The sequence below is a fragment of the Astatotilapia calliptera genome, chromosome 9, assembly GCF_964374335.1.
Source record: "Astatotilapia calliptera chromosome 9, fAstCal68.1, whole genome shotgun sequence".
Lineage (NCBI taxonomy): Eukaryota > Metazoa > Chordata > Actinopteri > Cichliformes > Cichlidae > Astatotilapia > Astatotilapia calliptera.
The window spans coordinates 24805686-24820641 of record NC_137430.1 but is presented as its reverse complement, the minus strand read 5'-3'; the positions used below and the strand labels follow the sequence as shown (position 1 = coordinate 24820641).

The 14956-nt window shown below is 39.7% G+C and overlaps 1 protein-coding gene across 3 annotated transcripts in view; it reads right to left on the bottom strand.

The window, feature by feature from the left end:
• Positions 1-14956, bottom strand: part of ralylb (RALY RNA binding protein like b) — a 128506-nt gene that overhangs the window by 21763 nt on the left and 91787 nt on the right. For all 3 annotated transcript variants that reach the window (XM_026180041.2, XM_026180039.2, XM_026180042.2), the window contains one exon: positions 399-474. In XM_026180041.2, coding sequence (XP_026035826.1) covers positions 399-474 — 76 coding nt within the window. The remainder of the gene's footprint in view (positions 1-398; positions 475-14956) is intronic.

Below are 14956 nucleotides of genomic sequence, written 5' to 3'. Positions count from 1 at the left end.
AAGGTATAAGCTTTGCCAATGAAAGCGTCCCAGTGACACTTTCCCAGAAAAAACATGCCTAAACCTCTATCACATTAGTCTGCAGTAAACAAGCGCAGCTTTGATCTGTTTGTGACCAGGAGATGTGTGCGGGGCAGAGAATCAGGGTCATGCTTAATGAAGCTTACACAACAGTTTCTCCTTCGAGATTTACAGACTTGTGCTGAAAAAACTTCAGTCGACGTTTTAAAACTCAATTAGAACGAGGGGGAAAAAAGCGAACATAATAGGGATCCTCATATTTTTAATATTACTGCACATTTACATCAGCTGGAGCAGCAGGATGTGAAAGATGATTAATATTAATGATAAGAAACTTTTCCAGAGGAGGAACATGCTGGAAGAAGGGCAAATCTTACCTGTAGACAGCTGAGAGCGGCCGTTTGGAGCCTGCTTTGGGCCTGTATGGCTTGGGCTCCCCGGCCATGTTTATGTCTGTAAAAAGACAAAGCGAAAGTCTTCAGTCATCAGTCATAAAGGGGTGTTTTTACTGTGGATTAAAATAACATACAGAACACCTATTGTAACTGTGTAATTTAAGTATTTTTATTTTAGTTTTAAGTATTTTTCTTAAAAAAAAACAAAAAAAACTATCCATCTGTTTCTTTGTCTGGCGATGTGTGGTCCAAATTTTCTTTGCAGGAATTTTAGGTCAGAACACGCTGTGTGTGGGCTGCCTCGTCCTCTTCCTCTGCAGCAGAGGACACACAACAAAACAGCAGCAGAGAGTCTCACACTGAGCTTAAATGAAACACGACCAAACAAATTAATTAACAACATCAAATAAAAATGTTTTAAAGCTCTGTTATTTGGGGTCTCGACCGATTGTACAGAACTTAACTATACACATTTCTTGCATGACATTGTGCACACACTGCAAATACTCAATCACTACTAACCGACTCGCAATAAAACTTTGAAAGTTAAAGCAAATCCAAGGATGTTTTTGCCAACTAGTTAGCAAATATGCACATTTTTCTCCTAGTGACTGATGGTTGCTAGGTGGTGGCTGACTTCTCTCTATGGCCTGTATGAATGGTGCTTTTGCAACTGATTTCCCAGCAACTGCCATTAACCTCCAGCAACTACTCACCAACCGGTGGGGGAACAAACATTTAATTAATGGTTGACATAGTGTAATGAACCAGTGTCTAGGCCGAAATTGCCAACATGATTGTCACGCGTCCAAAATGGCAAACAAGTTAACGCCACATGGTTAGCGAGCACATGTCCTGTAAACCTCAAAAGAATCTCATGATTTCATTTTTGCTATTGTGTTCACTCTGGTCTGTTGTAACATGTCATACTTTGAAAACAATGCGAACTGAAATACAGCTGCACAAAAAATACCTACAAACATTAGGTTTTATTCTATCAGGGGATTACTTTAGCACTACATGTCTAGTTAGCTATGTGCTAAAGTGAGCTTTGTGCTTTGTGCTATAGCTAAAGCAACAGCAAAAAATAACTGCGTGGCTCACAGCTTTCTGACTTTATCAAAATCACAATATAATACAGATAAGATGCTTTAGCCTAACTTACAACAATATAATAGCTTAAAACTTGCATTGGTGTATTTGACTTGACAATAGCTTGCAGCACAAGTAAGAATACTGACTGACAGGAGTCCACATTTTCCCCCCATATGCCAATCTCCAGAAAAGTTTGTGTGGTTTCAGCAGTTCATAAAAACTTAGTTCTGGATTGTTTACCCTCTTGGTAGTGCATTCCACTACACTGCAAATCTCAGGCACTTTTCAGTTTGTTGCTTGCAGACAGAAAAGATGAACAGGCACCTTCATACAACACAAAGTCAGTGAAATGCTGTGTATTGCTTCCCCTCAGGTGTGGACCAGACTTAATTGTAGTCTGTCTCTATGTGGCAAGCCCAGCTATGAAAACATAGAGGACATAAGGCCAGATTACAGCACAAATGGTAGAAGTGTGATTTCTTTCTCTCCTAAGAAAGCAACTACTCCATTATGTCTGTATCTGTATTCGGTGGGATACTATCTTCTATGAAAACCTTTAATTTTGTGCTTATACTTGCTGGCAACTTAATTATACTGTGTCAGATACTGTTTTGCTATCTGCTCATAACTGTTGAAAAGGAAGTTATCTTACTCTCTGTATGAATAAATCAATATTCGCTTCTGAATATTATCATGCAGTATACGGGATATCACAGAAACTCATTCAGTGTCGGTGTTTCCTACGCTGCGGTGTAACCTAATTTAAAAGCCAAAAACTGTGCCCATGAAAGTGAAATAACTTCCTTTCTTCAAACATCCTTACATCGAGCAACGGCTTGTGATGGTGGCACACAGTTCAAAGCCATGGCTGAGCACAAGGGAGCATAAAAGTACTTCATAATACAGAGATTTAAAAAATCAATTTAAGCTCTTTGGAAGCTTTGTGCTGTTTCCGCTGCAAAACTGAACTTTTCATGCGACATTTAAAAAAAGCTGCAGTACCGTCGAGTAGACTCACTAAATTCGAGGTGCACTGCGAGAGCCAATTTTCTAAAGGCAAGACTGGAGACCTTGCTGCCGTGCACTGGAAAGATTACAAAACAAAATTGTCGTTGCAAGGCACAAGAAAATCCTTGAAAACATACAAACAATAAAAATAAGTAAACATTAAAAGAAGAACTAAAACAAAAGCAGAAAGTTAGGAGGGCTTTGATTTATAGCCGGCTGTTCGTGCTTTCCGTAAAAAATTCTTTTTACTATCAGGCGTAGAGGTTTTGTGATCCAGCCAGTCAGTGATGCAGACATTTCCATATCACTATCTGTGCATTGCCAAGGGTGCTGCAAGGTCCTCATATTTTGTGAAGTCTGAGTGGCTTCTGGGAGACGAGCCAGTTGGTCAAAGTAAAACACCGGAAAAATGAGGAAAACAGTCCAGGAACTTTATGGATGCAGATATGAGGTGATATTTCTGAGGTGAGGGAGGCTACAACACCTTAACGTAACACTTTCATGTGAGGTCTAGTATAAAAAGTAGCTTTCCAGAATCTCATCCCACTCTGAGGTTATTATTCTTCTAAAAATGAATAAAAAACCATAAAGGAGGGTGAAGCAAATAGATCACTTGAGGCGAAAAGTGAAAAAAATTTCCATAGTCTAACCGAAGGCGGAACAAAAAATCCCATCAAGTGCTTTTTTTAATATTGTCCTTGATATCACACAACTGTTCATGAGCATCAGCATGCTCAGCAGTAGCAACGCATTAGAAAGGCCATTTCCTAACTGGCAGGACACAACAAGTTTACGACTGAGAACAATGCACCAATCAGCAAACGCCCTTGAGAGGATAAACCCACACCCCATTGTGAAGAGCCTTGGCTAAGTGCCTTGTAGGTACATAGATCACTTTAAAGGCACTTTCTGACAAATTGTTGTTTTTTGCATGCGGCCGTGTTCTCACTATCACTTTGTCCCCTCCAGCAACACACATTTGCCTAAATAATTTATGCATCTGCTCTGCCCCCCTTCGTCCCAACACCAAACAAGTGGAAGCACCCCAATCCCCAGGAGTGGAATTGCACTGGGGTGAAAATAAGCTGCTGGCAAACTCTTGCCTCCTTCTCCCAGAGGCTGCTCTCATGAGAAATAGGATTAAAGCCTGGTCTGTTTGTATGCTGCCTACTTAGACATGCTAAAACACAGACTTTTTACAGAAAGCTGCATGACCAAATGAGTGTGAGTGTGTGTGTGAGTGTGCATACTTGACAGAGTATGCAAGGATTGACCATGATGGAGATAATTACACTTTTGCTCATCAACCTGAAAGGTTGACTTACAAAGAGATCAGGTCCAAACCTTTAATTAGCCCACAACAGCCCAACTAAATATAATTGGCATCTAAAACCTGAAGTGATAAAAAAAAATCTCTGACAGCTCTGTTTTTGTGAGCCATTATTTTTGATTCAGCACGGTTTATATGCAGTACAGTCAAATCCATGCTGTTCAGTCCCTGACAGGTATCGCCACTGCTGGAGGCTAAAAGAGCCTTAGCCTATTTCGACTGAAGCTGTCAGTACATGTGTGGTTCAAGCAGAGTCCAGTGGAGCAATCAAAACCACATTTTCAAACCTCAACTGTTAACTAACACAAAAACTGCACACTCTTTGATTCAACATTTTAAGGCTCTTTTCATGGATAAATACCATTGTTATAATCAACCTTTTGGAATGTAATACATTTTTTAGTGAATTTAACATCTTTTTAATATGAACTGTTTGTGGAACCAAAACATGGCATTTGAAGACGTGTTTGGGAATAGATATAAACACTTGTACATCTATTCAGGTGTTTCATTAACACAACAATCGGTTATTCTGACAATGACTCTCCCAGTATTAAACCTACCTGTATCGGTGAGAGAACCATGTTCTTTAGGATCTCATCAAGTTCAGGACCTTCTTTCAAGAAAATAGCAACCAACTAAATCTTCATACATCCCATCTGTTCTTCATCTTAGGGATATGTTATTGACTTACTGAATAATACTGAAGCATTTGTTCATATGTAGAGTTAACAGTTAATGGCTCAGAATTATTATATCAGTGTTAAACACTGCAGTTCAACAAAGATCCATACACCTTCTTCTGCCAGCATTTATATGTTTCATTTTTTCAAATACTTGAAATGTTCACATTTGTTTTTTGACAATAAACTCAACCTTGTACATTTCAGACAATTTCAGCTCCTTTTTGCTGGAAGGTTGTATTTTTCTACTATAAATACCTTAAATGTGTTTCATTGGGTTCAAGTAAAGCAACATTCTTGGTAGGTCATATTTCTTTTTTTCCCCTTTTTTTCGCACTTTTTTTCTTCATTGTGAACTCTGGTGTAGTTTTGGCATTGTGTTTTTGGATGGTTATTATGCTAGAGCATTCGTCTTCTGCCAAGTCATTTTGTTAGCCAGACCTTTGGTACATCCACAGGCATTCATGGTGCAATGTGGAAATGCCATCTCAGAAGCACCTTCTGTCCTTATGGTTCTCCGTATGGTCACACTCCCACCTCTGTGCCTATCAGGGTTATGAATTCACTGCAGTAGTCCTTGGCCAGATTTACGTCAAACATGTTCTACCTCATCTGAGACTCAGAAATTCATCTTAGTCCGATCTGACTAAAGCAGAGATTCTGAATATTTATCAGGCTTTAATCTTTAATTGAAGTTTAATCTTATAGTTTTGTGCCAAAGAACAAGCCAGGGATTTTTTTTCTTGGATGCTGTCCAGTATGGTCGATGTTATGCAATGTCCTTTCTGCTTTTCAAACTGTCACAGTAACTCTGATTCTCACTGATAACCCTTGTGCCAAGTTTCCTCTTGCCTGTCTGTGTTTCACATCTAGATTCTAGGATGACGCCTGATTAGTAGTTCAAAGGTTATTTGTAGGCCCTTGTACTGCTGCAGCTGTGTTTTAATTGACTTTTAGTTATTTTGTTTAATCATCATGTGTTTTTTGTAATTTAATCTTTACGAATTAAAACAATTCTTCAATTTCTCTGCCAATTCCTTCATTCGTGGACAATTCACAGCTCATTTTATAACTGCGGTTATGCAGTGGGGCAAATAAAAAAAATTACTGGTGCACTCAAATGCATTTCAGTGATCACAGGTTTTCTCACATGGATGTCTGTGATAACAATGGTATTTGGGTTTATTGCAATGAGTTTCCACTTTGGGGTTTTTATTTGCAGTATCAGTACTAGGTAAGTAAAGAGAAATTCTTTATGTGTAAACTGATAAATAATGCAATAATTTAGAGGCTGAATTATAAATTGTATAACAAATCTGTGCACTGAAGGACAGAGAAAATCCCAACAATATTATGAACTTCTATGAGCAAGCACTTTGATAACAGTAGGAAGGAAAAGCTCCCTTTTAACAGGAAGAAACCTCCAGCAGAACCAGGCTCAGGGAGGGGCAGACACTGTGACCAGTTAGGGTGAGGGGAGGAAGACATGGAAAAAATGCCAGACATTTTTATTGAAAAATTAAGCTTAGTGTGCACATTTCTGTAGTGATCTGGAAATCTGAGACATGACAAACCTTTGACGTTCCGTTTGTTTGACAACTTGCTTGTTAGCCACAGTTGCCCAGTTGCACTAATTTATTAAAGATCTTGATTATTCAAATATAATAATGTGGTCTTGCTTTAAGGACAGAATTTGTTTTGGCATCTTGTAAGAATGCTGTAGCACTGTTTCAAGCTTCGGTTGGGATCCTATAAGCAGGCAAAATGACATATTTTCATGTTTGCATCGTCACTTCTGTATGTGGGAAGTGGACTTGAAGGGAACTGATTGCAATCCATGAGCCAAGATCATCCACTTTTAGCAGAACACTTTGAGTTTGTGTAGGACTAAAAAGTCATTTTAGTATGAATGAGATGCTCAGTGCTTTTTTTCTGTTCTTCTCTTTTCCTTAGTTTCGGGTTGCTCACTTGCTCAGTCTGCAGCTTGGTCATCCATGGTTGGAGGTGGAGCTCTCCGTGATGCTGAAAGACTTATAAAGAAGGTCTGCTCAGCCTGGGCAACAATTTAAAAAAAAGGGTCTGACCTTGCAGCTGTGCAAATGTACACATAATGCAATTTCAGTCTTTCAGTGCTGAAATTAATTGTAGATATATTTAAGCTAGCCTCCAATTCTCTATCTCTAAGAGACGGCGTGTGCCTGTCTGTCTGTAGATACTAAAACAAGCATAACCCAGGTATGAATAACAATTTAATGCTACAATTTTACTGACTAGGAATTGGGGGGAAAACAGGGCTCTGGATGTAAACTGCAATGGAAAGACAGAGGCACGAAGCATAAGTAATCGCCAAAGACAGACTTGTGTTCCTCTGTCAAGAAAACAAGGATCCGTGACTCCCTGAAGGAACATGCCCATGTGTTTTATTGGTCTCATTTGCTGCCTTACATCTCTGTCTCCCTCAGACTACTCTTGCTCATGCCTCCTGTTCCGCCCTCGGTCTCACCCTATCACTCAATGTGTCTGTTCGTCTGTTCCCATCCCCCTCGCTTTCCCTCCCTCTATCACCTTCCCTTTCCTTCCACACGAACTCGCACAAGATGATATCTAACCCACCTCGCCATCCGTCACTTTCTCTCACAGCCCATATTTCTTCCTGTGTCTCTGCGCACTGCGAGGAAGCTCATTATGAGACATTTCAGTGCTGAGCATCACCTGTGGGGCCCTTTCTATTTGACACCTGTGCCGCCAACGAAAGCTTCACAAGTCTTATTTCTTCCCCTTCTTTCATTAGCAAGGGATGAATAAGCGCAGAGCAATGGAAGTCAAGACGCTGAATAAATCACAGCTATAAACTAAGCCATATGGCAGCATATTGTACAGGAATGACTGGGAATGAGAAAGCACTCCTGCGAAAACTGACAAGACCCAAAAAACATAAGGAGAAGAATATGAATGTACTACTGGAACAGACGAAAATCTGCTCGTCCTGTTGAAGCCAGCAAATCAGACTTTAATCTCTCTGCCTCTCTAGCTTTCTGTTGCGTCGTAAAAAATGAGACAGTGTACCGTTTTTTCTCCTTTCTCGATCTTAGGGAGGAGAAAACCAGCTAATAGCCTCAGGCTTCAGGAAGAGGAGAGCTAACAGGCATGGGTAGCAGGGGTCAACACAAGGTCTTGGAGAGGCAGAGACAAGAGTCTGTCTTAGTGAGCCAAAGAACCTTTCTGTATTACTGTGGGAAGAGTGCTGGAAGATTGGCAGATTCCTGAAAACTGCCTTTTGCGATGTACTGCTCCCATCAGCCGTCTCTGTGTGCTATCGGTATGGTGACGATTCAGCCCTCCAGCCTTCAACAGCTCATTTGGTACAGGCTTTTCTTTAAAACATGGGGGGTAACTACTATTGTCTACATATATGATTAGTCACATCCATCAGTGTGATCAGTGCTAATTAAGATAAACCTGCATTCCAGCTACTCATTAAGCTTACAGCCTTAATGAGAGCAGAAATATGGCACAAGCTCCTTTGACCAAAATACACTTGAAGTGAGTCATGCCTTTTAAAGCGCGCACACACAAACACAGCAACAAAGTGGTAATTTGCATGTCAAACTACCTTGTGCTTGGGCAAAATGTCCTTTCAGCACTAAGAGAAAACCCAACAACCAAAACACAGCTGATTTTGTCGGTTTCCGTAGCTGCAAATGACCTGTTTGGACGCCTGCTGTGGTGCGGCACAGAAGCTATAATTGAGAAAACAACAATTGATGAAGCAGTCATTACATGTGTACTCTTCCATACAAAGACTGAAAATAAACAGGCAGAGATTCAGAGATTCGCAAACATCCTATTTAGTAGCTGTTCAAGTAAAGCTGCTGCTTATTTTGTTTTTTTGACAAGATATAATTTCAAGAGAGCATCTTGATAAAGAGCCCGTATTTTTGTCCTAACAACTGGCGCCATTACCCATAAGAACCTTCAGATACTGTCACTACAGCTGTAAATCAGGCATTCAAAATTAAGTCGGCTTTCTGCATTAACGATGCTCCAAGGCTTCATTTGTCATTAAATTCTACCTGAGCAATGGCTGGTACAAGCAAAGTGTGAAGAGTGAAGAACAGAGGAAATGAAAGTAGCATTCTATTAAAAATGCCCAAAAAAGAGCTTTGCAAACAAAAGCAAAGAAAGAAAACTAAGAGATTACAGCAGTGCTGTTGCATTTTGGGATTAATGTTCGAGCTAAATGGTAATGCCAGGCTCACAATGACAATGATTACATGCTCAGTTACCATCTCAGTCACACTGCATGCTATCACTTCCCAATTAGCACCAAAAAGTAGATATGAGTCTGATGCAAATGTTCAGTCTTTGAAGATTTTTTAAAAAACACAATGTTCAAGTTCTGCAAATATTGTCTTAGAACTACATTTAATGGGTGTAAAAACTGGCTGCAATTTGCTCAAAGTCTTCATGTCTGATGCCAATTTGGTGACAACAGCACAACTAATACTTGCATTAAATTATACTGAATAAGAGATTACCCTGTGTTCTGGGCAGTGTAGCATTTAGAGATGAAGACTATGGCAAACTAATGGAAGTAATGTGACTTCTCCAAGTTGAAGTAAACAGAAACCGAAGCCCACAACATAAATCTGTAGGATTATGCAGAAGCCACGAAATATAAATCATTGTGCTTTGTCACTATGCTCTGTTGCAAGGATCAAATCAGTTTTGCTAAAATTGTAGAGCTCTCTCTGACCCAGCATCCTGCTGCCATTGAGGGACAAAAAAGCCTTTTTTCCTTCTCATTACCAAAAAAAACCTTTGCTGTCCCCTTTGAGTTACAGCGCAGATGTGTAACACAGGCTGAATACAATGCGCGCATAGCAGCAAGGACCTACAAGAAATGAGAAATGTGGACTTTCCCAAAAAAAACTGATGATAAAATTCCCCGCATGCCAGGGCTGATGGTTCTACATCACATCTGGCCTTTTTTCCCCCTCATTCGTGAGTTATTTTATTTCACTTTCCTCTTCTTGCAACGGCAACTGTCTATTTGATGAGATAAAAATTAAAGGCAGAGGCGAGAAAGAAAAAAAAAAGAGAGAGCAGGACACGGAAGGAGCTGCCGATCATCTTCTCACGGATTAAGAAACTCTGGCGCCTATCTCCCCAATGACTCAATTAATTGAACAAAGTAACTAATCATGCAAATTGTGTCTCGGCAGGAGAGACAGAAACAAAGACAATGGCAAAAATGAGGGAGCTGAATTTAGCAGGTGATGGACGAGCAAAAGGAATAGGTGGGGATGTAGGAAATTCATGTTTGCAGCAGATTACATCTAGCTGTCTTTGGTCCAACTTCACTATTCAGTGAGTCTAACTCAAAGGAAAGGAAGGCAGGAGGGCTGAGATATAAAAGTGCTGTACTGAGTACCAAATCTGTGTCTCCGTAACCAGTAGGTGAGGTCCTGTCAGTTGCAGGCATAATAAATCTACAAATACTCCAAGGACGTTTTTCAGACGAGCAAAGACGAAAGAACTGACACAGGCCACATTACAGGTACAAGATTTCCAGAAAATTTCAGAGTGAATTACAGTCAAATTTGTCACTGCAGTGGATGAACAATGTGCCCTGACAGTCTTTGATTTTCACAAAGGTCTAGCAGCTCCTTTCAGACACAGACCTCATATATCTTTATCTTACTGTAGTTCTCACATATTAGCCGCATTCTTATTTTTCTGTGCTGCCCGTGGATCCATCAATCAAGGTCACAAGATGCTGCCGTCCCCTCAAACGGAAATAACCCTTTACTTTTTTTTCTAGGCAGGGAAGCTTTTAAGAACTGCAAATAAAAAAAATTAAAAAAAAACATGTTTACAGACACCTCTCAGGAGAAAGAAAGACACAGCAGGCAGTAGTGTTGTCTAATTACATGGAAAAAAGAGTAGAGAGGAGACTGAGGGACAATCTGCATATCAAAGGTGCTGTTCTAGGAACCTTTGAAGATCAAACACTGAGCAGGGCTCTTCAGGAGAACCATGAAGCCAGGTTCAAGGTGAGGTGATGTGACTCTACATTTTTCTGTTTGAATTTGGCATTTGGCAAACTGTACTCTTATAAATTATCACGTGTAATTTAAATATAGTAATTCACACATACCAAAAGAGGATTTAAGTTTCATTAGTTGCCCCCCTTCAAGCATGCGTTAAAACTTGCTGACTGGATCTCAATTTGCAATTTTTAAATGTATGGCAAGAATTGGAAAGTGCGAAATTGAGTTTCCATTGCTCCTTCACAACTTTTAATGTGACACTAGCTTCATCACAGGGGCAAAGTGATGAAATCCGTCTTTCTCCCAGTAGACAAATTTTATTCTCTAAAGAAGCTAAAATTCATACTGCATTAAAGTTTAAAGTGGATTGCTTGCCTGATAAATGGCTTCATTGTACATATTTAGCCCCAGAGAGGTAATCAGAGCTTAATTTTGCTTTTGAATCTAAAATTCAGAAAATGTTACTTACTAAATATTTTCTTTAGTGCCATCAGTACCTCTGACAGTGCATGCACCGAGGCTGCAATTCGTCCAGAATTGATTGATGGGGGCAGCGCATGCCTATGCACGTGCTCATCTATCCTTACATGCTTAAGAAGAATGCCTACAAGCTCAAGAAAAAACTATACATGGAAGATGGCGAATAGTGTCACTGCCGCGATAGCTGCGCCCTGACTCGTCAATAAGAACGGCAGAAAGAATTGGGTATGGAAGACTACTGCTATTGTCAAATCAAATCTGCACCACGGGCTAAAATGTTTGCAGTGAATAACTCTATAAATGCTTAAGCTAACGTAATGTAACTTAATGTAATAATGTAATGTAAAAAATAAAAATGACTAACAAATTAAAATAAAATAACTATACCTCAGCCTTTTCTCCCTGTTTCACTTCCTTAAGAATGGCTTCTTCACCTAATTTAATAATGTTATATCTAGTAGTAGCATTAGTGGGCTAAAACATTTCAGTTCACATCCTAATTTTTTTCTCTCTTTATTTTTAATTGTAGCATCACATTAGGTATCGAGATTCTATTGCTATCAGTGCTGGTTATTAAATTTCTAGTGATGCCTCTGTTTAGCCACACTTAAGTAAGAAATTATTAAACTGTTAGAAATTCATTAGAAAAAATGTGAAAATTTTGTCCAGGTTTCTACTTCATTTTATGACCCAGCAAGTCATAAAATCCCTCCCTTATTTTGTTGCTAATAGGGTCAGATTAGGGCTGTGCGATATGACCAAAATCTCATATCCCGATATAAGAATTTTGTCGTCCCGATAACGATATAAATCACAAAAATGTAACATTTTCTGTAAATTCTGTGAATCTCGGGCAGCTCGATTTGCGGGAAGTGTTTCAAGCTGCGCCTCATGTACCTGAAGTTGAGTGTTTTAACAGATGCATGAAACTATACATTTTTAGACATAGGTTTTAACGGCCGCCGTTTTCTTTGTGAGTATTTATTACACGGCGTGCTGCGGGGAAAAGCCCGTTCTAACGTTTGAGTCTAAGGTTTATTTTTTAGCACCTGGCGGCTCTTTTTTACGTTTTTTTTTTTAAACTTTTTTTTACTTCTCATTCAGTTTATTTTGAAAAGGCTCAACAGGATCTTGAGCTTTATTGTGAAAGGTTTATGTGGAACATGTGATGGTGTTACCGTCATTGTTGCTAACCAAAACGCATAAAAACAGGCGCTTGTCCGTCCGTAGTGTGGTTATATTAAATATAAGAGAAAGAGAGAACTTTAAGAAATTAATATAGCCACTACAGTGACCATCAAAACGATGAAAAAATATTGCCGTAAACAGTTTACTTTGCGACACCACGAAACAAACGATAGCGTAAAATGAAACGATAGACGTTTTTATATCGTCATCCGATGTATATCGTTATATCGAACAGCCCTAGGTCAGATTACATTTCTTTGAATTTTGTGAGTACAGATCCAAACAGGAATCATTCCATCCTCTACCTTTTATAATACATGCTGCCATTCACAAAACGCTCATTTGATCATGACTGGTTAGAGGATTTTTGTGGACATCCCATTACAAATGCAGGCGTCTGTTCTCCTGTAAACTCATGTGTGACTTCCAGCCTGCTTCACCGCCTCGCTGCCCGTGTCTGCTGCTGCATGGACCAAAGTCCGAGGAGATCAGCTCATAATCCCCAGCCCCTTGAGGCACCCGCAGAACAGATAAAGGCATGGCATTGGTTTGAGATCACATCCCTCTGTGTGACCTGTAAACCTAGTGAGCTGTCTCATGCAAGTCAACAATGATACACTTCAAAAAGCGGACGATCCAGGCTACTGGATACATGAACATGGCACAGCGAGGGAGCTTAGAGATGAAAAGCGAGGCATGAAAACAAACACCAAGCTGATATTCACAGCAGAACAAGTATTTCTTTTGAGCAACATTCACGACAGCTGTTAATAATCGGGACATCGCCACTGACTTTCCCTGCGACTAAAAATAGGGACTTTTAGCTCTTTAGCGTTAAATCTAGAACAGAAATCTTTGAGGTGCTGCTTTCAAATTCCCAGTACGACATTCATATTTCATTTTTAACCAAGAAATAAAGTGAATTACTGATTTGGGGAAATTTGACAGGCTCATTGCTGGCCTACAGGCGTGAAAATATGATGTAATTTTCAAAACCCATGTTGCTCATCCCTGCATAGGTACTACAAGCGCTCCCTGCCGATGGATGACAGAGAGAGAGTCCTCTAATTACTTCAGAGCATTTGCAATGACACTTGACAGACATTAATTTCGCCATTCGTCACACTGGTACATACAGGCTGGAGTCATAGCTGTCACTGTACTTTTGATCCAGTATTAAATGGGACCTACTGTGCACACTTTCTCCTCCATCATTTTTTTCTGGCTCTTTTATTCTTCTTCTTCTGCTTGCTGGGTTTCACTACAATACATCAGCTGAACAGCTCTTGTGCTAGCACGAGTGGGTGGATGAGAGGCAAAAGAATGTAAAGACCACTATAAACCTTTAAGGTAAAAAGGCACTTGCACATGCGTTGTGCAGGTAGCATGCGATAGACCTGAACAGGGAGACACTCATTTCTAGCTGCACATTATTCACTGACATCTACTACTGTAGCTTTGCATGATTCAAAATCTTTTGTTATGCTGGACCTTGGTGCAGCCTTTCAGCTAATTGCTAGTTATTGTGATTGGTTGCCCTTGCAAAGACGTTTAAGAGGCTATTTTCATTCAGAGTTACCGGCACATTTACTGATCTCATTGATTGAAACTTTGCCCATGTTTTGAATAAACATCCACTATTAAATGCAGAGAGCAATTTCCCCACGGGGCTCAATAAAGTACAATAATGTACACACTTTCTATTGTAACAGTATATGTACAGCACTGTGCAAAAGTCTTTAGCCATCCCTCATTTGTTACAATTTTACAGGAAAATGAGATATAGAAAAAAAACATTCAGAAGAATGAAGCTGTTCTCCATGAGATGTTTTCCAGATTGTATTGCACGGTGGATCAAAAATCTGAAGGTCCTTTTTTGCGTTCATAATTCCATTAATCTTGACAGGATTCTCAACATCACTTTGTGAAATGTAGCTCCAAACCATGACGAAGTCTCCACCATGGTTTACAGGTAGCTGTAGACACTCACCGTACGTCCTTCTTCATACATACAGATTTGGTGATTTAAACCAAATATTGCAAATTGAGATTCATCGCTCTCTAAGACCTGTTGCCACTGATTTTCGTATGCACTTTGGCGCACCTCACCCTTTTCTACCTGTTTCCTTTTGTTAAGAGTGGCTTCTTGACAGCCAGCATTTCTGATGAGGCGTCAGTGAACAGTAAATGGATCAACTGAAGGATCAGATGGAGGTCAGAGGTCCTGTGTCAGGTCTTTGCTGGATTTTTTCCCCTATTTCTTAAGAACATGACTTTTAGATGTTGTTCATCTGCCACTTCTTCCTTCATCCTTTACTTGTTTCCTCAAGTGTTTTTGAAGGACACACTTCACACGATGCCAGGTTTTCTACTAATAACTCTCAGGAATTAAATGTTGGTGCAATAATAATATTTTATGCCTTTCAAACTTTTATCTTTGCCATTTTTTGCAGTTTCAAGTAAAGAAGTGAGACCAAATCACGTGTTTTCTGCAACAGGCCTAAAGTTACACTTTAAAACTGCATCTTTGCTAATTTGGTGTTACTTGTGGACACGACACTGGTTCACCCCTTGAGCCAAGAGTCTTTTTCTTATGCCGGAATCCTTAATAGGTCAGTGTTAAGTGGCTTAACAAATAAAGAAAAAACATTCATCTGAAAAAGGTCATGTGCAAGGATGGGACTAAACTCTGGAAGACCTTCC